The sequence below is a fragment of the Pelodiscus sinensis genome, chromosome 6, assembly GCF_049634645.1.
Source record: "Pelodiscus sinensis isolate JC-2024 chromosome 6, ASM4963464v1, whole genome shotgun sequence".
NCBI lineage: Eukaryota > Metazoa > Chordata > Testudines > Trionychidae > Pelodiscus > Pelodiscus sinensis.
Window position 1 is genome coordinate 55,145,784 of NC_134716.1, and position 27,743 is coordinate 55,173,526.

Here is a 27,743-nt window from a genome sequence, read left to right on the forward strand (position 1 = left end):
GAAACTCTATGCCCCCTTCCCGGCCCCGGACCCCTTAAAGGGGCACGAGCTGGCTACGGTGCCCGTGCCAGGTGCAAGCCTGCCAGCACCCAGCCAGCAGACCCTGCACCTGGCACGGCTCGAGCCACCCACCCAATGTCCCCCAGCCCACCCCCTCTTCCCGGGACCAGGCTGGCGGCTCCCGGGAGCTTGCCCTGGACCGCAAGAGGCAGGCACCTGCCTGGGCTAGTGCGGACATCGTGGACCTCGTCCACGATCTCCGCACTAGGCACAGGAAAGTGGCCGTCTAGGGCAGGAGAGCTGCCAGCCTGGCCACCCAGGAGCAGGTGTGCATGAAAATCAAGGGGGTGCACTGAGACCCCCGATCCTGAGCCCTGAGCTTACAATGGCCGCCCTGGGTCAGACCAAAGGTCCATCTAGCCCAGTAGCCTGTCTGCCGACAGTGGCCAACCCTAGGGACCCTGGAGGGGATGGACCGAAGACAGTGACCAAGCCATTTGTCTCGTGCCATCCCTCTCCAGCCTTCCACAAACTTTGGGCAGGGACACCACTCCTACCCCCTGGCTAAGACTACTCCATGGACCCAACCTCCATGACTTGATCTCACTTCCCTTTCAACTCTGTTCTAGTTGTAGCCTTCACAGCCTCCTGCAGCAAGGAGTTCCGCAGATTAACTATTTGCTTTGTGAAGAACAACTTTCTCTTACTAGTTTCAAGCCTGCTACCCATTCCTTTCCTTTGGTGTCCTCTAGTCCTTCTTTATGGGAACTCATGAAGAACTTTTCTGAATGCACCCTCTCCACCCAACCCCTGCTTTTAGAGACCTCTATTCTGTCCCCGCTCCATCTCCTCTTTTCTAAGCTGAACAGTCCCAGTCTCTGTAGCCTCTCTTCATCTGGGACCTGTTCCCAACCCCTGATCATGTTAGTTGCCCTCCCCTCTCCCAGCCTTTCTCTTCCCCCTCCCACCTCCTTTTCCCAGTCTCCCCCAGTTTTGTTCAATAAAGACAGAGTCAATGTTGGAAGAAACGTTATCTTTATTTTGTACATCAATAAGAAGGGGGGCTAGGGAAGGGTAAGTGGAAGGAGGTGAGGGAGGAATGGGGTACGAGCCCCCGATGGGGAGGACTGGGCTGGCTCTGCGGGCTTCTGGGGGTGGAAGCTCTCCTGCAGCCCCCCAATTGCCCCCTCTCCCCAGATGGCAGCCTGCGGCAAGTGCAGCCGGGCTGATGGCCGAGTGCTGTGATGTGCCCAGTGTGGGTACTCCGGGCACTCCAAGCCAGAACTTCTTTGCAAGCGGGGCACCCCTTAGAACTGTGTGTCCGGGGTGGGGGTCGGGACCCTTTAAGCGCAGCCCTCGGCTAGCCTGAGACAGCATCTCCATGCTCTAAGTCCTCCTCTTATGCCCTGCCGGCACTGCTTCCGGCCATCCTTAAGCCCTGTTCAGAGTCCACTCAATGTGGACTTGCTAGTTCGAATTAGCAAAACGCTAATTCGAACTAGTTTTTAGGTCTAGATGCACTAGTTCGAATTAGCTTAGTTCGAATTAACTAATTCGAACTAAGTTAGTTTGAACTAGTGCTGTAGTGTAAACATACCCTAAGATATTTCGGAATAGTGTTGTAGTGTAGACGTACTCTGACTGTGTGGTGTCATACCATATTTCTTGATGCTTATCTTGAGGGTGTCTTTAAAGTGTTTCTTTTGGACTCCCCATTTCCCTTCTCCTTTGGTGGATTGGACATACGCGCATGTAAGGCCTGGGTAAGCATTTGAGTAAGCATATGTTAGACACCTCAGCTGGTGTTGGGTAATTGGGGACTCAAAACTGAAGATATTGGCTTCTGTAAAAGCACTATCACTAGTGCGATGATCCTCCCACTTTATGTTGAGGATCTTCCAAAGAAAGTGCTGGATCTGGCGTCCTAGGTTTTTCAGGTGTTTTGGATAGGTCACCCAAGTCTCAGAGTTGTAGAGGAGAGCTGCAGTTAGCACCACTTTACAAACTAAAAGTCTAATGTGTGTTCTGATGTTGTGATTGTTGAACACCTGGCGAGACTGTCTGCCAAAGGCAAGGCTGGCTCAGTGGAGTCTGTGCTGAATCTCAACATCTATATCTGTCCTCTGTGAGAGGTGGTCGCCAAGGTAGGCCAAATACTCTGCACTGTCCAGTTTTCCTTTGTCAATGTAAATCTTCCTTGCTGGGACTGATGATTGACCCGGGCCTGGCTGGTGGAAAACTTTTGTTTTTCCGATGTTCAGAGTTAGCCTGAGGCTTTTGTGAGCTTCAGAGAAGCAATTAAGGGCTGTCTGTAGTTCCTCCCTTGAGTGTGCAACTACAGCATAATCTTCTGTTTAGTGGAGATCAGTTATTGTTGCCAACATTACTTTAGTTCGTTACTTTAGATGAGAAAGGTTGAAGAGGCTGCCATCAGTCTGTTAGTGGATGCTAAAGCCCTGTGGCAGATAGTCTTGGGTTAATGTTTTTATAGCTGCTAAGAAAATGGAGAGAAGGGTGGATACCATAAACTGACTTTTTTACACCATTTTGGATGGCAAGAACTCAGAGGTAGAGCCACCAATCATAGAGGAATCTTACAATGGTGATAAATTTGTTTCAGCAGCCAAACTTTGACATACTTTTCCACAGAGCCTCACGGTTGACAGAGTTGAGGTGTTGGTCAGATTGATAAAGGCCATATACAGTTCCCGGTGTTGTTCTTGACATTTTTCCCAGATCTTTTTAGCTGTGAAAATCATGTAGGTGGTGCCTTGTGTTGGTCTGAAGCCACACTGGGTCTCTGGAAGTTCTTCCTCTGTAAGAGGAAGCAGGCAATTCAGTAAGATTCTAGGAAGAATCTTCCCAACAATGGAGAGAAGAGCAATGCCTCAATAGTTGCCACAGTCAGCCTGGCTCCCTTTTGGAAAATGGTGATTTTAGCATTACATCAGTCAGCAGGGATGTCTCTGGTGCACCAAATTTTAAGGAGCAGCAAATAAAGTTTGTTAGTCAGTGGTTCTGTCTTTCCCCACTCCACACATACATTCAGTACTTCAGATGGCATTGCCAACAGGACTTAGTACTTTATTTATTCTTCATTTGTTTAATTGCTTTGCAGATCTCCTCAGGTATCAGTGGGTTGGCAAAGATTTCCCAGACTGGGTACTGATGGTGTTGTTAGTCACTGTTGTTTCTCAATTTAGAAGCTTTTGGTAGTGTTCTTTCCAGTGCTCTTTGATGTATTCGTTATCTTTAAGGGTACTACTACCTTCAGATCTCAAAGATGTGAGACTACATGAGCTTGATCCATACAGGGTCTTTGTCTCACAAAAAACGCTCCTCGTATCATATCTGTCAGCGAATGTTTGGGTTTGTTTTGCAATGTCCTCCCACCATTTGTTTTTGATTTCTCAGATCCTCCCTTAAACTTCAGGTTTGAGTTAATGAAAAGAGCTTATCATTAGTGATGGAAACCAAAAGTATCCATTGTCACTCATTGGCTGCATCTAGACTGGCATGATTTTGCGCAAATACTTTTAACGGAAAAGTTTTTCCGTTAAAAGTATTTCCGCAAAAGCGTGTCTAGATTGGCACAGATGCTTTTGCGCAAAAAGTGCTTTTGCACGAAAGCATCTGTGGCCAGTCTAGACGCAATTTTGCACAAAAAAGCCTTGATCACCATTTTAGCCATCGGGGCTTTTTTGTGCAAAACAGTTCTTCCCTGTCTACACTGGCCCTCTTGAGCAAGTATTCTTGCACAAGAGGGCTTTTTCCTGAGCGGGAGCATGAAAATATTTGCGCAAGAAGCACTGATTTTGTACATTACAGACAGTGCTCTTGCGCAAATTCAAGCGGCCAGTGTAGCCAGCTGGCAAGTTTTTGCACAAAAGCAGCCACTTTTGCGCAAAATCTTGCCAGTCTAGACACACTCCATGTGTAAAACAGCATTTTTCTGGTCTGAGGTAGTGTAGGGTGAAAAATGTGTAGATAGATGACCCAATTACTGAAAAACTTGAATGACAGCTTAGGGAGAAATTTAGGGTTCAGCATAATGAAAGTTTGTCTTTGATAATGCTATAAGAATGCTCCCACCAGTAATACCCATATTTCCCTGATTCTTTGGGCAGAAGCGATTGCTGTCTATATCAATAGGTTAAGTACTAAGGAAGAGGTCATCATCAGTTCAAAGGAAAGCCTCATAAGACATTTTATTACTAAATTCAGATCTCAAATAGAAGTATTCACCTGAGGAAACAGTTTCCCCAATCTTTTGATGAAATCTCACTGTTGTGGAATGAGAAAACAGAGAACCCTCAACTTGGGAATGAAAAGCCATTATAGCCCTAAGTGGACTCTCACAGAACTCATTGATAAAATTGTCATTTTCAATTCCAGGAAACATTCTAAAACAGATGAGACTGAAGAATGGGCAGGTAAAAGATATTGTTGTTCACACTAGTGATTGAAACTTCACTTTTGAAGGTATTTTATGTGGAGGCTTTCCTAGTGTTCAACAATGTTATATATCCACAGTGCAAGTAGTGCCTATTCCTGCAAAACACTGGGAAGCTACATCCAGGGTGTGTCTAGACTACAGATTTTTTGTTTTTCTTTTCTTTCGAAAAAAGTAGCCTTTTTTTGGAAAAACTTCCCCTGTGTCTAGACTGCTGCTGCAGTAAATCGAAAGAACATGGCAGTGTTTTCGATCGCGGAAAACCTCATTTTACAAGGAAGTAAAAAGTGCAAACTATGTACTCTTTCATGATTTTGATAGATTTCTCCTTGATAAACAGAAGCAAGTGAAGGCAGCCATTCGTGTCTGACTTCAGCTCCAGAAGGTTAATGTGTAGTTGACATTTTTGGACCAATCATCTTTCCTGAACAGTATCTGATGCTAAATGTGCCGCCAACGCTCAACAAAAATGCATGTTGTTATGGTGATGGTTGGAGATGACTGGGTAAAGGGTGGTAGAAACGTAGCCATGTTAGTCTGGTGCAGTTGAAACAAAAAACAGGACTGTGTAGCACTTTAAAGACTAACAAGATGGTTTAATAGGTGATGAGCTTTCGTGGGCCAGACCCACTTCCTCAGATCAAATAGTGGAAGAAAATTGTCACAACCATATATACCAAAGGATACAATTAAAAAAATGAACACATATGAAAAGGACAAATCAAATTTCAGAACAGAAGCGGGATGGGGGAGAGGGGAAGAGCGGGAGGTAAATGTCTGTAAGCTAATGATATTAGATTCCTCTGCGGCTTTGCTCCTGTCTCCCTGCTGTGCTGTGCTGTGCTGTGCTGTGCTGTGCTGTGCTGTGCACAGCAGGGAGACAGGAGCAAAGCCGCAGAGGCGGAGGACCCCGCCGCCTGTACGGCTTTGCTCCGGGGCAAAGGAGCAAAGCTGCAGAGGCGGCGGGACCTCTGCGCCTCCGTGGCTTTGCTCGGGTCTTCCTGGTCTGCTGGGGGGGAGGGGGCACAGCTAGTGCGCCCCTCCCCCCCAGCAGACCAGGCTTTTGTTGCGGGACGCCTGGGGTAGAGCAGCTTGGGTGCTGCCGGGTTGGTCCTGCGGGGACCTACCCGGCAGTGCCCCAGCTGTTCTGTCCCAGGAGTCCAGATTCAGCCGCTGTTGAAACTGATCAGCGGCTGATTCCAGGAAGCTGGGGGCAGAGCAACTCTGCCTAGGGCTTCCTGTAGTCAGCAGCTGATCAGTTTCAGCAACGGCTGAATCTGGAGCCAGTTCCGACTTACATACAAATTCAACTTAAGAACAAACCTATAGTCCCTATCTTGTACGTAACCCGGGGACTGCCTGTATATGGTTGTGACAATTTTCTTCTACTATTTGATCTGAGGAAGTGGGTCTGGCCCACGAAAGCTCATCACCTATTAAACCATCTTGTTAGTCTTTAAAGTGCTACACAGTCCTGTTTTTTGGGCAAAGGGGACATCTGCACAGACATTGTGAGAATTCTTCCACAAACTGAGTAAATCTCTTATTTGACAACAGACTGACACTTATCAGTCTAGCCAGTGTTTATTCATTGAATAAATTACTCTGAGCCATCACAGAAGCAGCGAAGGCATAACTTTGCATAACATGCTAAAAAGGTACAAGCCATTTGTCACAAGAGTTGGAGACAATTTATCACCAGTCTGTGGGCTTATTTGAATCCTCATGCTCAGATTTGATAAGGAATCTGTCCATGGGAAGGAATCCAGAGTAGCCCCTATGAATTCTATTCTCTGCACAATGATCAATATAGATTTCTTGATTTTGAGCTGAAAATCTAGCCTGAGGAACAGGGACAAACCTGATTATATGGCAGAAAGAACTTCATTGTAAGACCAGCTCTTTATCAGCCATTTACTTGCAAGTGTGTAGATCCCATCATGGCTTTGGAGTCTTTCAACATGTGCAATGATTCATGGGTGTTCTCATCAAAAAGTTTCAAACTATCAAAAGAAAGGTTTGCATTTGTATGTTGGACTTCCTTAGAAACTCACAGAGCTCGAGCCAAAATGCCTATTTCATGACAACTGTCAGGGAGATGGAATGAGCAGCAGTGTCTGGTGCATCCAGGGAGGCTTATAAAGATGTCTTGGCGAGCAGCTGACCCCTGGCTATGATGACTTGGAAATGCAATGTTATTTATTGTTTCTTATAGATCTTTACCCAATTCAGCAAGTTACTTATGCACGTGAGCAATCTCTTTAATTTGAAATAGGACCACTCAGGCTGAAATGTAAGCACATGCTTAAGCAGCTGACTGGATTGGGACCCAGTAAAATACATGAACATTTAAAGAGAAGCAGTATTTAAATATATGAGTAAGGCTAATGTGTTGAATACCTGTTATCGCACTAGATTTTCTGGACAGTTTTTATGCAATTATACTGGGAATTCCAGAGGGTTGGATGGATTAGGAGATTTGTAATGACCTATGAAGCTTTTAACTCTGTGCTCCTTGTTCAGAGCCAGTGATGGGCTTTTCAGCAGACTATGAAAACAAGTTAATGATCTTAGTCCTGTTCCTCAAGGATAGGTATGCTATCAATCTTTACGGAGAGAACCTGGGCTGAATGAATATAACTAAAAAACAGAGGCTCTCACTCTCCAAAATTGTTGCCAGCACCTTTCATGACTCATGAGTTCTATAGTCACTAAGAATAGTGCTTTGGAACAAATTATAAACAATGTCTGATAAATGGGCAACACTATTCCCAACTATTGCTTTCTCCAGTTTCATGAAAAACAGTTACGTAATCAGGCAAAGTACAAAAGTTGTGGTCAAAATCCGAGTGCGTGGAAATATTTTCTAATATCACATATTGGGATACAATTTGCTATTCGTAATACTAGTAAGATTTATGGGAAGATTAGAAAGACAGAAACCTCATTTTCCATTTTCCTCTGCCTTAGTCACTGTTCCAGTCAGGACCTAAAGTAGAGGATAAAATTCAGTAATCACACTGAAAAAGGTCTGAAAGACTGAGATGAGCTGTCTTAATGAAAATAAACCTCTGTAAAAGAAACAGGATAGTAGTGGCTTAACAGTAGCTCTCCGGTGCATATCAGGGTAGTGACCATTCAAATATTTTACTATTAGGACCCTATCCTGCAAACACTACCTAGCAAGCATTTTTAAAACTATCATGAGCAGCCTCTTCAGCCAATGGGATGATTTATGAGAGAAAACACTATGCTAGCCAGCCATGGTTGCAGGACTATCATGGAAATTTACAACAAAGAACAACAAAAATCCCCACTGGTGTAGAGGGGCCTATTTTTATCACGATTTAAATTATATTAGCTGGACAGCAATATGCTGAAAAAAAAACCAGTCCAGCAGAGAGAGCCTCGTCTGCTCTAAGGCTCCCACCATTTCTAACACCAGTTCCACTGAAATTATTTAGCATTTGTGGCATGGTAAAGGCCTTAGTGCTTCTCTTCTAGCAAAGGGTCCCAGTTCTTGCAAAAGCATGTGCTTTTCATCCACTGACGCCAACAGGACTCCCTCCTAGTAAAGTGTTATACGAAAGTATTGTTTTATTTATTATTAATATTATTACTTGGATGATAACTTAGGTAAGCATCATTGTACTGGAGGGTCAAGACCAATATTTATGTTGAAATTATTATAGTCAGTACTGTATAGAAGGAAACTTTTTATGTCATTTCAAAGAGTAGGTGCAAATTTGTTCAGAACCAACTTTGCATCGCACTGTTAGCAGGCCTGCTATGAAAAGGTGGAACAAATGTAGGAGAATGAAGAGAATCTATTCAACTGGGGCAAGAAATTCCAACGTGGCACTGACCCAGGACTGACAGGGTCACATGAAATCCTCACAAACAAACCAGGGCTGAAGAAGACTGTTCTAATTCTGTCCCATTCCTTTGAAATGATTCATTAGCAAACATTTGCACCTGTAACAGTCACTGAAAACACACCAGTCTGGAGTCTGTCTGTGCTTCATGGATGTTTAGTTACTCCCAGACAGTGAAACAGTCTGATCTGATTTATCCAAACAGTGTTTATACATTTTTTAAAGCAGGAAGGGAAAAAAGTCAAATCAAAACCCTTCCTCTTCTCTCCGCTTTTCCAGGGAAAGCATAGCTTTAGGGGACACTTGCCTTGCCAGGTTTATTTGTTCTGCTGAAGAGCTAAGTCTCTCCCATGTGAAATTACATTTTTCAATGAACACTTACTCTGGGAGGCAAATTTATGGTGCATTTCTCGTGTGACTCATGCAGAAAAACAGAAATGGATAGGCAAGAGTTTATTTGCAGAGGGGTTTACCTCAATTAAAAGGGCATTGAGGATCCTTGACTCTTACTGAAATCCTCAGCAGTGACCATATTGTGGGAGATGTTTTGACCAGAATATTTCCCAGAAACATGTTTCCTCTCTAACTAACCGCTCCCCCCAGTGCTGATGAGCTAATAGCATTTTTCCTTTGCATATTTTGGCATTGCCCCCCGGGCTGGCAGGCTGAGTGTGTCTGAGTGCAGCGAGGTGCCTGCAGGCTCGCCCCAGCTCGAGACGTGCGCGGATCCAGCGCGAGGGGTGTATATATAGGCCGGGCGGGAGCCTTTTGTCTCCTTTGCCCTGCGAGGCGGCGGCGGGGAGGCAGCGGCGGGGCAGATGTGTGGCGCTGTCCGACTTGCACGTCCCTAAGCGCGTTACGTGAGCAAACAGCGGCGCAGCAGCCTGCCAGGCGGGCTTGTGTAACTTTGCAAATGTGCCAGAAAGTTTAAAACCCCTCGGCGCTCCTCCTCCCGCCTGCAGTCCGGACCCCAGCGCGCGGCGGCGGCGAGGCGGATTGTTCGCCGCTGAGCAGCGTCGCGCCCTGCGAGCAGCCCGCGGCCAAGAGGACACGCTCCCCCCCCCCCCCGCCCCCCGCGGAAGGTCTCTGCCCCCCATCCCGCCAGCTGCCCGCGGCGTTCTGCCAGCGACCCGCGCGCCCGAGGCAGGGAAGATGCACGTGGCGGCATCTCTGCTCGCCCCGCTGCAGGTGTGGCTGTACCTGAGCTGCGCCTGGCCCGCCGGCTGCCAGCCCCCGCCGCGCCGCCACCCCCCGGCGCCTGCCGCCTGGAGGCAGAGGATCCAGTGGGAGAACAACGGGCAGGTGTACAGCCTGCTCAGCCTGGCGCCCCAGTACCAGCCGGCCCGGCGCGGCCAGCCCGCGGCCAGCCCCATCCTGCTGCTGCGAAACAACGCCACTGCGCCCCGGGGCGCCGCGCCCGAAGCCAGCGCTGCCCGCCCGCCGGCCGGGACCGCCAGCAGGGGCTCAGGCGCTCGCCACTGGTTTCAGGCCGGCTACCAGCCGCCCGCCGGCGGCTCCGCAGGGCAGAGGACCCAGGGAGCCACAAGCGGCTCAGCCAGGAGCCCTCCTCAAGGGGCGTCTCGGCCCGACGCTCCCCACAGCCCCGGGAGGGGCAACACCACCGGCCCAGGCAGCCCCCCGGCCTTGAGCAATCTCCGAGCCGGGCGGGAAGATGCCATGGTAGGAGACGACCCCTACAACCCCTACAAGTACACGGACGACAACCCCTATTACAACTACTACGACACCTACGAGAGACCCCGCCAGGGCAGCAGGTACAGACCCGGCTACGGCACCGGCTACTTCCAGTATGGTAAGAGCCCCCTTCCCTCCTCCCCCACCCGCCCCCAGCCCGGAGCGGGGCCCTGGAGCCGCGTGGCCCCCGCCGCCAACCCAAACGCCAGCGCAGCACATAGTCAGAGGCTTTGGCAGCGCGCGGCGGTCCCAGCATGCTCTGGGGGAAAGGACGAGCCCTGCCTCACATCAGCCCAGGTCCTAGGCTTTCTAGGGGAGCCTGCTTGGCGAGAGCCCTCCGGCTTCACGAGGCGAGGGGCTGGCTGCAAGCAGGAGGTTGTGTCCGTCGAGCCAGAAGCTTGGCTGTTTTTTGAGACATAACGGGTGGTGGGCAGAATAACCCCTCCTAACGCTTGGGAGCGACACAAAACATTAGCAGCAGGCATGTTCTGGGCTTGATCGTGCTGTTGTGTGGTTGGTCTCATGAACTGCAGGTCTCCCTGACTTAGTCCCGGATCCCTATTACATCCAGGCCTCCACCTATGTCCAACGGGCGTCCATGTACAGCCTGAGATGTGCTGCTGAGGAGAACTGCCTGGCAAGGTAGGCATCTCTGCGGACTTCCCCTTTACATTAGCCTCAGCCAGCCTGGCTCCTTAAGGGCAAGGAAACCAGCAGAGAAAAGGGAAAGATAGAGGGCTTGGTAACAGCGGGTCTAGATTTGTCTTTGGGTGTATGGCCCTGCATTTTTAACAACACACAACAAGAAAGAATAACATACTAGCCCCAGTTTTTAAAAATGGCAAATACTTTCGGGTGCCACCCTTTTACAGAGCTTAGACTATTTGAGATGTCTTAAAAGAGCCTGATTTCCAAAGGGTAGGTACTGTGCACTTACTGAAAATTAGGCCCCTTTAAACATCTCTGAAGTTAGGCAGCCAAAATCACTTGTCCCTGATTTTAGCTGGAAACTGATCTTTTCAGCTTCCTCCTCTAATGTAAATAAACCATCTTATTTCATTTTTTTGATGTTGGCAGCTGCTCAGTTGTAAGGGTTACTCAAAACACTGTACTCACTATACCTAGGCACATGCAATACAACAGCACAGACAAATCTAGCAGAAAAATATTGGCAATAATCACTTGTATCTTTGAAAAAATATCTTTACTAGTGAGTTGTCCCTATCCATTTGACAGAGGGATTTTTCCTGTTTTGAATGGAACTGAAATTAACAGTTTTATAAGTTGTGTTGTATCTTACAATGCAAAATAACTTTTAGTCACCAGTACCATTAGTTGTAGCATAGTGTAACCACCACCAAGGTGGATTTGAACCTGGGACCTGACTATAGGAGCCTCTACCTGCTGAGCTAAAAGCCAGCTGGCTCCCAGCCCATGCTGTAGAGGTCTCTTGATCTTAACTGTTGCAGTGGTCTAGGTGCAACCTGCTGTACTCAGTACCCACACTAGGTGTGTGGGTTTCAATAGCACTAGGGAATAAAACGTTAGTTTGCTGCAGGAAAGCCAGCAATGGAGCGAAAAGGTTGTTTTGTGCCTCTATCAAAAATAGCCATTTAAAATTGTTCTTGTTGATAAATTGGTAGTTAAAAATCAAGAAGGCCAGATTGGTCCCAATTTTGTCCTGTCTTTATTGTAGCCTTTTAAACTACAATGGAAATAAATTCTACTGTAACCATGAGATCATCCTACAAGATATTTTGTTTTACAGAAACTATTGAAAACAGCTTTTCAAGCCAAACAAGGATTTGTTTACAGCAAGTCGTTGTTAAAGTTATCTTAGGCTCTTTGCTATTGTTAAACACCACTGATTTCCCTAAATATCAAATAATTTCCGAATAGTGCTCATCAGGGATCAGATACTGCTCTTACTGAAATTAGTAGCAAAACTAACACCAACAGAAGATTTGAGAATGTCACTAAAGCCTACATCCAATACCGGAATCATCTAAACACGTCACAGGGCATTCTTGAGTTTGAAGGTGCCAAATAACTTGCTAGTTATGACATCTAGTCACAGAAGAATGCTAGATCATAAACCAAGCAGCAGCAATTTTGAATATCTGTTTAATATATTGCAAATGTATTTTTTTGTACATCATTGCAGTTCAGCTTACAGGGCAGATGTCAGAGACTATGATACTCGAGTGCTTCTGAGATTCCCACAAAGAGTGAAAAATCAAGGCACATCAGACTTCCTACCAAGCAGACCCCGATATTCATGGGAGTGGCACAGCTGTCACCAGTGAGTGAAGTGCCCAGTATGGTACCTTTTACTTACCTTGTTCATTTGCCATGTTAATTATAATGTGAGATGTTTTGCTACTGTCTTGGGGAAAACTAGCCATAGGATTTTGCTGGCACCTCCCATTTTATGGTAAAAGTTATGAGGATGAAGATTGAAATGATCAAATGACAATAGTTCATACATACATAAAAATGTAAAAATCTGGAAGCCTATGCAATATCAAACCAATTTAAAATATTTGGTCACATAGCCTATTAAATTCATTTTTGCATAAGGCTATTGTTCATTTATACTTACTTAGGTGGAACTAACCAGTGAACTTTAAAAGATAGCTACAATTATAGTTCATTTTTTAATTACACTCACTAAAAAAAAGGAATATTCAAATTCTAAATGTGTCATTTGGTCCTTTTAAGGGACCCCATTATTTCATGAATCAAGGAATATTGAAAAGAGGAATTGGAATGGTCCTTCATAAGCACTTGTACCTATATGAAGCCTCAGGGTGAAATCTTACTATCATCTTCATTTGAAAAGAATTGGCGTTTTGCATAAAGTGATGCTGCAATAAAGTCATTTACCTCTGATATACAGTGTACCAGTATCACCTTTGCAAGATGAATACTGATAGATATTTGGCAAGAGAAACTTCAGAGAATATTTGCAACAGTTTGCAACCTAATAAAATTGTATATGTGCACTTGTGTCTTTTCCAATCAGCTAGGTGAATGAGTTTGCAATCTTGCACTAAATTTTGATTTCATACCAGATTTGAGATGCTTTCCTAAAGTATGTATTTTCTCCTATTTAAAGTATGATTCTGCAGTTATAAATTCATGATTAATATTAATACAGAGATAATGTGTTCATTCATAAAGTGATGACAGAACACTGAATTCCATCTACTCGCACCACAAAATATGTACCACAAAAGTTGCCATGGGCCTAATTCAAAGCCTTTTACAATTAATTAATATAATAGTAGAATTTCTCCATTGATTTCAAGGGATTTAGGATCAAGCCTTCTATTCTGCTTCAGTAAGTCCAGTTGTTTATTTCCAATGGAACAAATTACTGTCAATTCAAATGAAGCCTTTTAAAACACAGACCTAGCAAAGCAGTTGTTTTATTCATATTGTACAAGTCTTGGGTATAGTTAAAAAAAACCTCTCACTCTGAGAATGTGTTTTAACTTAAAAAAATTTAATGTGCAGTTGATACTTACAAAAGGTAACAGATTGATAGCACTGAATTTTTTCTATCCACAGACCAAGTAATCCCTTCTCTGCCAATAATAGGCAATAATCATACTGACCAGAGTGCAAGTGTAATTCTTTCAATAGTCATTCAGTTCTTGGACTTTGAATGTGCTGCAAACAAGAATGCCAATTGTGGGGATGGTTTCTATGATGTTGACACTAGTCCATGAACTATACTAATACATTTCTCACAATCAATCTTTGAGTCACCTTGTCAACTAAGTTTTTAGCTTGTGATTGATATTATATAGGTTTGTATTTATTTATTTTACATTAAAAGGTGTTTGAATTGTATTTTATTTAATCTTTTACATATACACAATATGCTAAAATCTTTCATAAGCCGAAATACCAGAATGCTTCACAGACAAGCTGCTGATTTGTTGGCTCTTGCTAGTTTGTTTTCTCCATCTATGTGAGAAAAGTAGAACCACAGAACAAAATGGGTGTGTCACAGCTAGTGTGTGAGACCAGAGAGAGAGAGACACACACACACAGTCATACTGACTGAAATAGTGCACACTGTGAAACAAGCACAAATACAATTTGGAAAGAACACCTTAATATCAAATTAGCAAGATTTTGAATTACAGTTTGTATGAATGTCTTACAATCTTTGAATCTTATCAAATCTGTAAGATTAGGGCACAGAGGATGAATCTCTAAGCAGAGTAGATTATTTGCAAATATAAGTATAAAATGTTAGATGTTATGGGGACAATAGAAGTGGAAAAATAACCCACAACACTTCAGCCTATTCCAGAAATAGCAAACTTGCCTAGAATTTACAGTATGTAAGTATTAGTAGGTAAGGATTCCTAGCCAGACAAACTGTGCCTCAAGGCAAACATTATAAGATGAACCACTCAAATGTGAACAGTTTAAGTGCTTGTTAGTGTTATTGAAAGAGAGAAAACAGGAAATTTGGGGAAAGCAAAGCCAACACAGAGCCATTCCTTTAACAAAATGTGATTTGTTTTTATAAAGTTGTTATTATACAACATCTGAAAACAGAGTAAAAATGGTGTCAGTGAGAAAACATATTAACCGATTAGTATGTAAAAAACCCAACATTTTGCAGGATGTACTATAAAGGTAGATCAGACAGGAAACACGATTAATATTATGATTTAACAATGTTTTGGCAAATATCTGATCTGCTGCTACTAACTGAGCTGTGGTCTAACAGACATTACCACAGCATGGACGAATTCAGCCACTATGACTTGCTGGAAGCAGGCTCACATCGGAGGGTTGCTGAAGGGCACAAAGCAAGCTTTTGTCTTGAAGATACTTCCTGTGATTATGGATACTATAGACGATATGCATGTACAGCACATACACAGGTAAGAGATGATTCAAAATAACCAACAGGGCTATTTTCTTTCTTGCAGTTTGCCTTACTTCAGAGATTTTATCTAACATCATACACCCTAAGTCTCACGTGCCTTAATTAACTATCAGAGAACCACCCCAGGGTAGAGAGAATTTGCTTGTGGCATCAAGCCACATAATTTGGACTCTCCTTCCACTTCAGCCCTCTAAAGGTGTGGTGGTTGGGGCTTTCTTGCATCCTGGCAGACCCCTAGAGCTATTGGCAGCTGATGTACATTAAAACAGTACTCTAGCTACTCTGACTTAGAGTGGGAGACTGGCCATCAGGGGCAGTGAGGAAATATTTTAGAGGTTTCACTCTGGTCTCACCCCAGTTCACATTCTGCTCTCTTTCACTGCATGCAAGGATCAGAGCTCAGAGGCTGAGTGCAAGATACAGTTTCCTTAGTTCCCAATGCTATCAAAGGGGATTAAGTACTCCATAGCATCATGCTCTGTGCATGCATGTAACAAACACTCAAATTAATGGGAGCTGTGTAAACATCACAGACAAACCACATCCCTTTCTGCTGTTTTTAACATACAAAGAGGTAGTAATTTTACCCCTGAGAAATGCCAGATATTTTCCTATGGTTGATGTGTCCATATTTAAATCTTAAATATCATGAATGAGCTACAATATGTAAAGTTTGTAAAGGGTTTTTAAAAATATTCTCTTTTTGGGTAGGTTACAACATTCACCTAACATATATATTTTACAGTTGGAATACTTGTGTCACCAGATTCAAGGCTACGTCAGCATTTTCACTGGAAGCCTATATTCGTAGGGGCTGTAATTGGACTGTAAAACTTTGCTTCAGCCTCAAACTTGGCACACATATTAGAGCGTAAGCTGATTACCAGATGGGGTCAGAAGGGAATTCCTGCATGGCTTTGTCTTGCATAGTTAAGTGCCTTATGAGGATTTTTTATTTCGCTAAAGCATCCTAGATTGGCCACAGCTGAGGATACCAGACATGGTGGACTGTTGATACATTCAAGTTGGTGCAATTACTATATTCCTGGCACCAAAGTGGGAGGATTTTTGGATCCAAAGATCAGGAAAACCTTTGGTGCTATTTTGGATACCCTCTGAATTCTTGCAGCCATTTCTGACCTTTCAAAAACTGTAGTTTCTTGAAGAGAAAACACCTATTACGCCATTTTTCTGCAGAAATAAAGCCACAGACCAATTAAATATAAAGATAAGAAGTTTATGGAGTTCAAGAGCTATGCCAAGAGAGTACTTTATTGGCATGCTTTTGCGGAAAAACTTGCCAGTCTAGACACAGCCCTAATGTCCTAACTCAGGGGACAAAGTTATTTCTTGATTTTTTGATATTCACATACATTTAGAAGGGAAATGATTTAAAGTGGAGCTGGCAGCACAAGAAATAGCAGCTCTCTCTCTCTCCCCCCTCCCCTTATCCCATCAAAATGGAGATGAATATTTTTTGCTGAATTGGTCCCTTAGAATATAAATCTTAAGCAGCAGCAGCAATCAGAACTTCCTATTCAGACAGAGGGGATCAAAAATGGCTTTTGCAAATAGTATGTGTAGGACTTTATTGGTGTTGTAATATCACATGCAGAACTTTCCATATATCTGCCATATTTTTCAAAATCTCAGTGTTGAACCAAAATTTCAGATGAACTGTACCCAAGCCTCTTGGGTTTGCACATGCAGGATTAAAATACTGCACAATTCCAAATACTAACTGCTTCCTTGTCAGGCTGAAAATACTACAAGAACAGCTTTCCTGGTATTGCAGAAATGCTGGTTCTAGGCAGAACCATAAAGGTGGTTCATTAAAAAAGATAATAGGAAAAACAATAGCCAAAATCTGCACCCAAAACTTGGTGAACTTCAACTGATTGGCTTTTGAGATTCAGAAAGTTTTGGTCAGTTTTTTATCTTTTCTGGAGTGATTCCTTCACTTCATAAATAAGTGATGCTTTAGGCCAGGAATTCTCAATTTTTTTTCAAGACCACCCCAACATGGTATAAAAACTCCATGGCCCAAAGAAAAGTCAATATAACTTCTCTGTCCAAACTAAGTAGTAGTATTTAAAGAAACAAAATCCAGAAAATTCAGATTTAATGCTTATCTCATTCATTGGTGCCTTTCCTCCCTGCCAATTGTATGCTCAAAAGAAACATCATAGTGTTACCTGAATTTCTTGATTTTGGTTAGTTTGTGTCTGTCTTAATGTGGATTTCTGAAAATGTATTATTTAGACTCCTCTGCTTGCACTTTTTAGGGACTGAGCCCTGGCTGTTATGACACCTACAATGCTGATATAGATTGCCAGTGGATTGATATTACAGATGTAAAGCCTGGAAACTACATCCTGAAGGTATGGGGCATATTTTAAGAAACCATAACTGTCAAACCCTTTAAGCTAGCACAGCATGTTATTAATCCAAACCCAGTTGTAAACAGCATTTTTCTTACTTCAAGGTTAGTGTCAACCCCAGCTATTTGGTACCAGAGTCTGATTACTCCAACAACGTAGTACGCTGTGATATCCGCTATACGGGCCATCACGCATATGCTTCTGGCTGTACAATTTCACCGTAAGTACACTGCTTTTGATTTGTCACTATGTTTACATTCATAAAATTAAGATTAGTAAATAGGTTTATGTGGTCTAAGGGTGACTTATTCATTGAGTAAATAATTGCCAAATGATTTCAGGGTATATAGAGATTTTAAAATTGCTACCACTACCTGGATTCCCAGCTGTTTTCTCTGGCTCAAGTCCCTTGTTGAATTTGCAGTCACAGCCTCCTGATGCTTGTCCAGTTGCCGTACAGAGCCTCCACATAAAGCTGTTGAACAGATTGTTTCAGGGATCCCTCAGCACTTTGTTCAAAGCAAAACCAAACCCCACATACATGTATATATGCTCGCTGCTACAGCAAGCTCCCCTCTTCCCCCTCCCATAACAGTTCTTTCAGTGACACCTCATTTACTGTTTTGTTTTAGCTCCTTTAGTGTTTAAGCAATGACTCTTAACTATGTCTGGTCATAAATTGTTTTGTGAAAAGCAAACATATCAGTGTTTCCTTTGTACTTTAGCTTAAAATAGCCTATGAACATTACTCAGAAAAATAAGTACTATATTCCAACATCATCTAGGGGTGTGGGCCTTCCAGTTATTTTAATTCAATATAGGATTACAGAATCACATTATTCATGTGTGACATTTAGTGGTAGGTTTAATCGGACTGGAAATAACAAAGGAGACCATTAATCGTATGTAAAAATCTTGGTGACATTTGTTTTCATTTATTGCTTTGGAATTTAATTAAGTGGTCAATGTGGATTGACATAACTGCGGTAATGGAGTTTTCACACTAATCTCATTTGGGCACTAATTACCATGTCATGGAGTGTGTCACTCGTAGCTGGACTGGCATCTCCTCCTGGTCATTCTGGGATTAGGTTGAGGCTTATGCCTATGTGGTCTGTACCCTCTTACTCCTCTGCAGACCCACAGCATCCTGTTTGTGGCTCAGTCCTCTGGCCATGTCACTATCTGTGTTCCTCCCTTCCTGGGGAAGTTTAATTCCTCAGTTGTCCTACTACTTCCCCAGTGGCAAGTGGAAGGGAATTGGGCCTGCCCTCTACTCTGGGTCTCAGCTCTCTGAATCAGTCACTCACTGCTTTCCTTTGCTTCTACTATTGCAGCATTTCCTCGGGCTACTTCTCTGCAGCCACAGCGTCCTCCTCAGTCTCAGTAGTCCATCCAGAGCTCCTCCAACCTCCCTGGGGTCCTGTTTGCACTGTTCTGTCTGAAGTGCTACATAGTTGCAGCTTATTCCACACTAACTTCTCCTTAAGCTCCAGGCAGCTACTGACCCTGCTCTGCTCTAAGGCTTTTTGCTCTAATGGGCCTGCTGGGTCCTGACTGGCCACTCCTCTCAGCCTCTGCTTTTTGCACAGCCTCCCATAGGCTCTTTTAACCTCTTATTGGCCATTGCTGGGCAGACGCCCTGCCAGCATACCAATTATAAGTTTTATCTCAGTTAGAAATTACCACAAAGTCCTTTGTACTGGGAAATCAAACACTCATCAAGAAGGGCTAAAATGATAAACATTTGTTTCACCCCTATGTGAAGACCTAGGTTCATATCAGACCTAGGTCACAACAAAGAATAAGATAGGGCCATCAATGACTGTTAGGCGATGTCTACATGAGAGAGAAGATCAAAGCTGCCACAGTCTAGCTTCTGGGATTCGATTTATCAGGTCTAGTGAAGATACACTAATTCGAACTGAGAAGGCACTCCCGTCACTGCTGGTAGTCATGCTACTCACGAGGAGTTAGGGAAGTCGATGGGAGTACTTACTCCTATCGACCTCCCACTGTGTGGACAGCCCCAAAACACGACTTAACATACTTGACTCCAGCTATGTAATTAACGTAGCTGGAGCTGGGTATCTTAAGTCGACTTTCCTCTTTAGTGTAGACCAGGCCTTAGAGAGGATGGTCAGGGACTCAACCGCATGATCTGGGTGTCCTTAAATTTGACTGCCAGAAGCTGGGACTGGATGACTAGGGACTGATCACTGAATAATTGCCCTGTTCATTCCCTCTGAAGCCTCTGGCATTGGCTACTGTCATATTAAAGGAGACTGGGCTAGATGGACCACTGGTCTCATCTGGTATGGCCATTCATAAAAGCAACAAGTTAAATGCTCTTGACCTGGTCCTTTATTTATCCTCACCATCAGTATCTGTGTTTGTGGGAGAATGAGAAACAGAATAGGTGTGCTACAGGTTATGAAGTTTGGTAAAGCTGTGAAATTACACTTTGATGGCATCTTCCTGCACTAATAATAGCTCTAATCAGAGCTTCCACTAAAGCTAGGTTTAGATTGCAGTGTTTTTCTGCCTTTTTTTTTCCCCTCCAGAAAAGGTTTTTCTGCCATTTGGCCTCATCTAGACGGGGCCAAATGGTGGAAAAGCCTCCTCTTTTGATGGAGCCCTTATGCCTCGTGAAATGAGGTATACAGGGCTCCCTGAAAGAGTGTGTTTGCTCTTCCGCAAAAAAAAGCAGAACAGGAAATGCATTCTTTGGATACGGTGGTATCTGGTATCCTGCAAAACCCCATAGTCTAGACATACCCTAACAGAACTTCTATTCACTTGAATTCAAGATGAGGGAGAGAAACGGTTAACTGGAGAATGTCGATTAGGATTATGTTAGTTGCTTTGTAGCCTCACCTCTTTCAGCTTCATAAATTAACAAAATACTGTAATAATATGTACAAATGTAGAAAGGAAAAAATTCTCTAGCTTCTTTTTTGCTGCATGTTTACAATATATAGCTATTTTAACAGAGGTGGGTTTACTTTGTTTAGTAATCATTTGCTAATTTATATTTTTAACATTTTTCTTTTTTTTAATAGATACTAAGATGCAAGAAAATGGACGAATCAGTGCCAAAGTTTTGAACTGTAATATCATTCATTATATAAACTTCAGTAGGATATGAACACTTTGCAAAAGGCCAAAAAAAAAAAAAAAAAAAAAAAAAAAAAAATTCAACACCAACTTACGTGGTTTTGAGGCATTATGGCTGCTTCATAAAATGTGTAACTGGATTTTTAGCATTCACATTGTGACTTACTTAAAAAAAACTATTGAAACATGTGGGATTGGTGATTCATGCACCGATTTTCAAATTCTAAAGGAAATGAACTCATTCACAGGAACAAAAGGTTTTCTGTATTTTTGTTTTGTTTTAAACTCCACTGGAAATCAGAGTGTAGATAAACAGCAGAGTTTGGTCAGTACACTATCTATGAATGAGCTGGAATCTCTTTAAAGGGCAACAAAAACTTATAGTATTAAATAACATGTAGTGAGTAGTAATAATGTTGGCTAGCTCAATGAATGCCTGATAAAAGACCAGCTTGGAAATGATGCTCCTGCTATTACAGTAAAACTAATTGGATACATTGGATGCAAAGGAGAAAAGTATCCTCAGTTTTTAAGGAATAGTAATATAAAGCGGAAAATATTCATGTATGCATTTAGTTACATTTCATATATGAAATTTGTTTTTTACATTTTTAATATATTACTAGGTAAACCATATTCTCAAGCCATATGCATATTGCAGCTTTGGCCATAAGCCTGTTTTACTTTTGGAGTAGAATTAAAGAACTGAGCCACTTTTCTATGTGAATAGAGATTTTCAAAAGGGGGCTCTTAAAAAGATCTACCAGGAATTCGATGTGAGCAAAATGCACTGGGATGAATACCTGTCCAGTAGAAATAAGGCTTCTGGAAGCCGCATTGGATAGTCCCTACTCATTAGCTGTGAAAAAAAGGCATGAATAGAACAGGTTAACCAATTACAGTAACTGATAGAGGCAATCAGCTCTGAGGCACCACAAACAGAAATAGGCCCAAAAGGCTTATCAGGGTGTTTTTACTGAAAACAGGCCTTTTACTTGTATTCCCATTAATGTTGTTGTACATTCAGAACAGCACTTGATTCTTAATTGCATATTTGGCTATTCAAAGAATGAAGGTTAAAATATTATGTATAGAATAATAGTTGGTGTATGCAATACCAGAAGTACTTTAGTTAGGTCAGTCATGAAATATTCAAAATGAAAAACTTTCAGCCCATATTAACAAGATACATCATGCTGCTTACTGATGGGGGTTCACAAAAATATAATTATTTCATGTATGCAGTGGACCAAGTTGTAAGCTAAAACAGCTGTGATTTTTGCTTTTAAACTGTGAAAATACTTCTCACAACATTGCCCTGATACTTTTTCAGATCACAGATGGTGCAATGCTCAACCATTGGCTCACAACTAAAGCAACAGCCAAAGCTCAAAACCTTTAGTGTTTTAATGGCATATATCTTTATGTATTTGTGTAGCTTGAGGAATATTCAGGAGTTGTTACAACTTTGGGGAACATATTAAGAAATATTTGCCAATACTGCATACAGTAGAACAATGGAAATTTAAATTTTGAATTTGAGGGAGTTATCAGAATAACCTTGAGGACTATGGATCAGTTAGTTATTTCCTACATATCTTTAATTGTTCAAGATTATAAATGTTTGTGTCCAAATCACAACCATATTTTGGTACAACAAACAAACAACTGTAACATCAACACAGTCACAACACACTCATTGAAGACATGGCCTTTATAACTGCCCACTCACCTTTCACTTGTGTGTGCCAGATAGATACAGTTTACATACGCAGGCTCCTGAGTTCTCCATATCCTTCATTTGGTCAATAAATGATCATTTCAGTCAATTACTGAGTGGGTATATAACTCAAGCAGTACATTTTGAAAACTAGACTTGGTACATTTTACAGTAGTAGGGCTCTACACACATCAGCAGTTAAAGTTGTGCCATTATTTCTCATTAAAAAAAGCCCTATTTTCATGAGTTTTATAACTGACTGTATAAATATGTTCCAGACTGAAGTTTGGCTTTTGCAGTCTGAGCTCCAGAACAATTTTTGTAAATGGATTTTTTTTAAAAGGCACACAGACACACACATGTATGAGTGGACTAACACAGTTACATTTATACCTCCCGTCAAAATTGATTCACACCAGAATTTCTAACCTTGGATGAAGACTGATCCTGCAGCTTGTGTGTGGACAAGTTGTACACATGCAGTTGCCTGGTGGGTACATCTAAACTGCAAAAGCACACCCAGTGCAACAAGCTTCAGAGCCCAGGACTACAAACGCATGCTGATGATACATAGCAAAAAATAGCACTGTTGATATTTCAGTTTAGGCTAGAGCTCAGGATTTGAAGTCTGGCGTGGGGAGTGAGTCTAAGAGCCCAAGCTGGCATGCCTACACTCCTGTTTTTAACATGATAGAACAAGTCTTGCAAGCCTGGTTCCATAGAGATGGAGTCTGAGAACTCTTCAGGCACAGCACATTTAGGGTCAGGCATTAACCAGGAGCTGTGCAGCCGTGATGTGTGCTGTTCTAAGGGAGTAGTGTTAAGGGTGTTTACTCCATAGATGCACTGAGATCTGTGGGCTTTTGGGGCATCATCTGTAAAGTTGGAGACACGCTCCGTACTCCCACATATAAAGGCAAATTTTATACCTCCCACATGGATGATACCTCAAAACTTGTGGACGTTTAAAAAGGGCGTTTTCAGAGTATCTTTGGCTCTCCTGTAAGAAGACACATTCTGGCCTTTAGTGCAGATACCTGGACTACCAAATGATTCCCTGATTTAACAGTATTTTAAGTACTCATTGACATGATAGATTGATAAGACTCCATAGATGCCATCTTTGGATAAGAGGAAAATGAACACATTAATCTTATAGACTGCGGATTTTCTTTTCTTCAGCTAAATACTGTACACATTTTAAAACATTTGTTTTAAACAATGGGAGAATACATTTGCACAAACACTGTTCAAAGGTACCTGAATAGTCTTGCTTAAATCAGTAAAAGCTAGCAATGTCAGATTTAAATTTGGAAAAATTAATACAATCGGTCCTGAACTTATCCTGCTGAGTTATAATGCAGGAGTACAGAAAAGTTAATTTACAAAGCTTATGAGCTAATGTTACTAAATGCGGGGTTCTGGCTATTATTGTCAAGATTTTGGTCACTGCAGGTTTGACCCAGATATCTTAAGCCTACTTTTTTATGCTGGAATATATTTAAGGGAATGCTTGCTTTTTTGTAGGAAATCTTTATACATTGTTTTGATGTAAGAGTGTATTTTATAAATCAAATTTTATTGTGTAATCATTTTAATAGGCTTTGGGTCTGTTCCTGCAGTCTTTGAAAAGGGAGCTTTGCTCTTGAGCTCAAAGAACATTAGATCAGTCCAAAAGTCTGTAAAATTTCCAAAGTACAGAAATGTTTCTCTTGCTGTTTCAAATTTCCTTTGAAAATGTTAGAGTGCGCATGAAGCAATTACCTCCCACATTTCAGGTCATTAGAGAAATGTTTCATATAAAGAACATTCCCGTGCAATGGACTTATTACAAGATGGCTTTGCTATATTTGTAAAGTCTTGAAATACATGTTTGATAACAGGTGCACATTTCTAGACAAAAGTATTAAAAGAATGACAGAGTGGTCATCAGTTGATATTTTTAGGTTAGTAAAAGATCTATCCATTTTACGTTGCACACCAAAGTTTACTATGTAATATTGAATGGTGCTTTCACCAATTTTACCTTCATAGTTCTTTTATATATCTGTTTTTTTAGTTGTCTGTTCATACCAGGTTAGCTTCATTCATAAGATATTGAAAGTGGTCTATCCTGTGCCTCATGTTATACCAAATTGTTTTTTCACATTCCCCAGATTTAAAAAGGTGCTAAAATAACTTGAATGAAAAGCAAGAAGTATATGCTTATGGGAGGTTATTTTTGTTTTTAGTATAAATGCTACAAATTCAGTGAAATGCCACTTATTTTTGCAGTTTCCTTCACTGTTTTCAAGAATCTGAATTTTAAAATCTATCTTTATTTGAAGAGCTTTTATTTATAATATTCAGACACTAGCTTTGTATTCTTCATTGCACTTTCATATTCTTGTTTTACATTGCCTGTATTATGGTTGCAAGTTGATGTGAAAATGACTTGAATAAAATGTTTCAAGTGTTCACCTTCTCTGTTCTGCTGAACCCAAGTTAAAGATGGGCTTGATTGATTTGTCACTGAGGTCAACTGGAGTCTCTTCATTGTCTCCAGTGGCATTCAGATGTGGCTATGTATGCGTCAAAATAGGAACGATTAAAGTTTGGCAAAGTTATAAGTAACTGAAAATTGAGTCTTATAATGGGAAGTGTCAGGCAACCAGCAGTAATATCAGCTCTGCCTATAATGCACAAGAATCCAACACAAATACATAGCATGTTTATAAATCTTAGTACTGGACTCCAAATTTACTTCGGTAGATCTTGAAGACTCAGAATACTCTGAAACCCACTTGTTTGAGATGGTCCTCTAACTCATTATAGCAATTCAGCCAGCTGGGATTTGTGAAATATGTGAATGTTTTAATAAGATGCTTTGGCCTGTACTACTGTGTCTTGGATGAAAATGTCTGCAAAAGAGTGGTGGAAGACTAGGCATTTATTCCTTTACCCACATATGCTTTCTCCTAGTCATAAAAAGGAAGCAGTCAATACTTGTTTGGAAGGCAATGTTAAATTGCAAAGGTCTGAAAAAAATGTACATGTGGGCTGTGTCTACACTGGCATGTTCTTGTATGAAAACGGCCGCTCTTGCGCAAAAACGTGCCACCTGTTTATACTGGCCGCGCGTTCTTGCGCAAGTAAACTGACATTGTACTGTAGAAAATCAGGGCTTCTTGCACGAGAACTCTGACACTCCCTTTCAGGAAGAAGCCCTCTTGCGCAAGAGCTCTTCCAGAAGAGGCATTGTAGACAGGCAACATGAATTTCTTGCCCAAGAAGCCCCAATGGTTACAATGGCCATCAGAGCTTTCTTGCACAAGAGAGCATCTACGCTGCCATGGATGCTCTTGCACAAAAACACATGCCAGTGTAGACACACTCTTGTGGAAGACTTTTTGTGCAAGAACTCTTCCGCAAAAGAGTTCTTGCGCAAGAAGCTACCAATGTAGACGTAGCTGTGGTGATATGTAACTGGGATTTGGAGAAAATAAAGATCTTTTAGTATGTCCACACAGCATTTTGGAGTAAGCCTCGGACATCTGAGCTTGAGTTCCAGCCCAGACTACAGTGTCAAAGTGCTGTCTTTACAGTTATTTTAGAGAGCTAGTGCGAGCCCTACTAGCCTGAGTCTCCTGAATTAAACTGGAAGGCTCACTCGCGCAAAAATGCTTTGTAGTCAGTGGTTCCGGATATTTTCCCCTCTGCACATATTTTGGAAGTGCCCATCATTCGCTAATGCAAACTAATAAAAAGAAAATTGTTCTTCAAGAAGTATTTCCTGAGCACAGGCTTAGTTCATCTGTAGCAGGAATGGTTTCACAGCATTTCAAAGAAGGTTGTGAACTCAATAAGAAATGGGTAAATCACTCCAACTTTCCCTTCAGTTTGGCCAAAAATTTTAAGAGGAGGCTCCTACAACCACCTCCTAGTAACAAATCTCGTAGGGAAATGCTTGCTGCCAGAACCCAGGTCTAAACCTCCCACGTTCAGAGGCAAAAGCATAAACAAAATGAGGGCCCCATTTGGAATTTGCTCTTCTTGGAAGTCAGTCAAACCCAAAGTCAAGTGACCTGCAGGCCATGATGCAAAATATTTCATATAGGATCTAAAGACATTTTTGTGTTCTAATTTCTGTGTTAAAAGCCCTGATCAGCCACATTATTTATTTGTATAGTAATTGTCAATCTATCTATTTTAAGTATCAAGGAACAAAAAAGTGAATAAGAGACACTTTATATACAGGGATGCTCTGTTACTTGGAGCAGATACGCTTTGTGGAACCACATACCAATAGTATAGTGTATGGTATTTTGTCATTTGACCTAGCTAAAATTTTGATGTGAAGTAAAACAAAATAAGCAGAAACTAAAGCTAAATTACCAGAGTGACACACATGAAAATATGTACTTTACACTAATGCTTAACACAGGAATGGTGTGATCTATCTATCTTATAGCTAGATCGACATTCACACTGTACTAAGGACACAATGTTAGCAAACACCTAATCAGAGCAGCAGAGGAAGTAAAGCATGGTCTAGAAACCAGTTTGAAGAATTAATTCCAAAGAACAGATAGCATAAGGAAATGAGTGGGGTTGGATCCTCTAACATTCATGGCTCCGTGTGAGCTAGAGAGTTGTAATGGCAAATCTCTAGCTACCCCGCAGTTGCTTCAGAATTTTAGTTTTTATGGAAATATATTTTTAATCCCATATGGTTTACCTTCCAAATATGAACTAATGTTGTGTTGTCTTCCCAGTTTTGTGCACTGCCTGAATCAATAAACCAAGGCTAAGTCTACACCACATCTCTTGTGGAGGGTGCATTGTTTTAAGCCACAGTAAGGCAGGATGGTCCATGCTGCAGCATATGTCAGTGAAATGCTTGTCAAGGGGAAGGCAGTGAGGAAAGGCTTGTCAGCAGAGAGTCTGACATCAAAGAACAAGTCTGTCGATCCAGGGTTAGCGCTTATAGGTCTAATCCAAAGCCCTTTTAAGTCACTGGGAAGACTCCTCTACATACTCCCTATGATTTGCAATGGAATTTGGATCAGTCTCTAAGTCTCCTAAGATCTTATCTAATTCCAGATCTAAATTTCTGAGACAATATAAATTAAATATGCCCATGGTTGAGTTTTCAAATCTTTAAAATGGGGATACAAATATCAGTATTTCTATAATTTTTTCAAGTAACTAAGTTGGTTGATTTTCTGTCAGTTTTTGTAAAGAACTGTGTGCTCTATTTTCATTTCAAGCTATTGATACATATTGGCAACCTGAAATGCAGTTTGGTGAGTGTCTGATAACATATATCGAGGTTGAAATCTGTGCATAGTACTAAACATCGATTTCATTTTGAACCATACAGCTTGCTACAGCACGTTAGGAGTCTCCAGTCATCTAATGTTCACACCCAAAGATATGAACCTTTCTAGTCTGGCAACATCTGTGGTCCAGCATAATTGTGGCCAAGGCATGGGTGTGGTCAAGTTTCCTGTGGTGCCAAAAGTTTGTTTACAGCCACCAGTCTTCTCTAATGTGCTCTCAGTGTTCTCTAATTTATGCTTGTATGTCTTGTAAGATCCCAGTAAGC

At 41.9% G+C, this 27,743-nt stretch overlaps 1 protein-coding gene across 2 annotated transcripts; it reads left to right on the top strand.

Annotated features, from left to right (window-relative positions):
* Positions 1-9,032: 9,032 nt before the first annotated feature.
* On the top strand, positions 9,033-24,613 carry LOX (lysyl oxidase). Of its 2 annotated transcripts, XM_075931955.1 has the most exons (7): positions 9,039-10,141; positions 10,557-10,665; positions 12,188-12,325; positions 14,777-14,933; positions 17,224-17,319; positions 17,424-17,539; positions 20,382-24,613. In XM_075931955.1, the coding sequence occupies exons 1-7, from the start codon at positions 9,481-9,483 to the stop codon at positions 20,386-20,388; spliced, it is 1,284 nt and encodes a 427-aa protein (XP_075788070.1). In that variant the 5' UTR covers positions 9,039-9,480; the 3' UTR covers positions 20,389-24,613. The 2 variants fall into 2 exon arrangements, with proteins under 2 accessions (XP_075788071.1, XP_075788070.1); XM_075931956.1 differs by lacking the exon at positions 20,382-24,613 and having other exon boundaries at positions 9,033-10,141; positions 17,424-17,543.
* Positions 24,614-27,743: the final 3,130 nt, after the last annotated feature.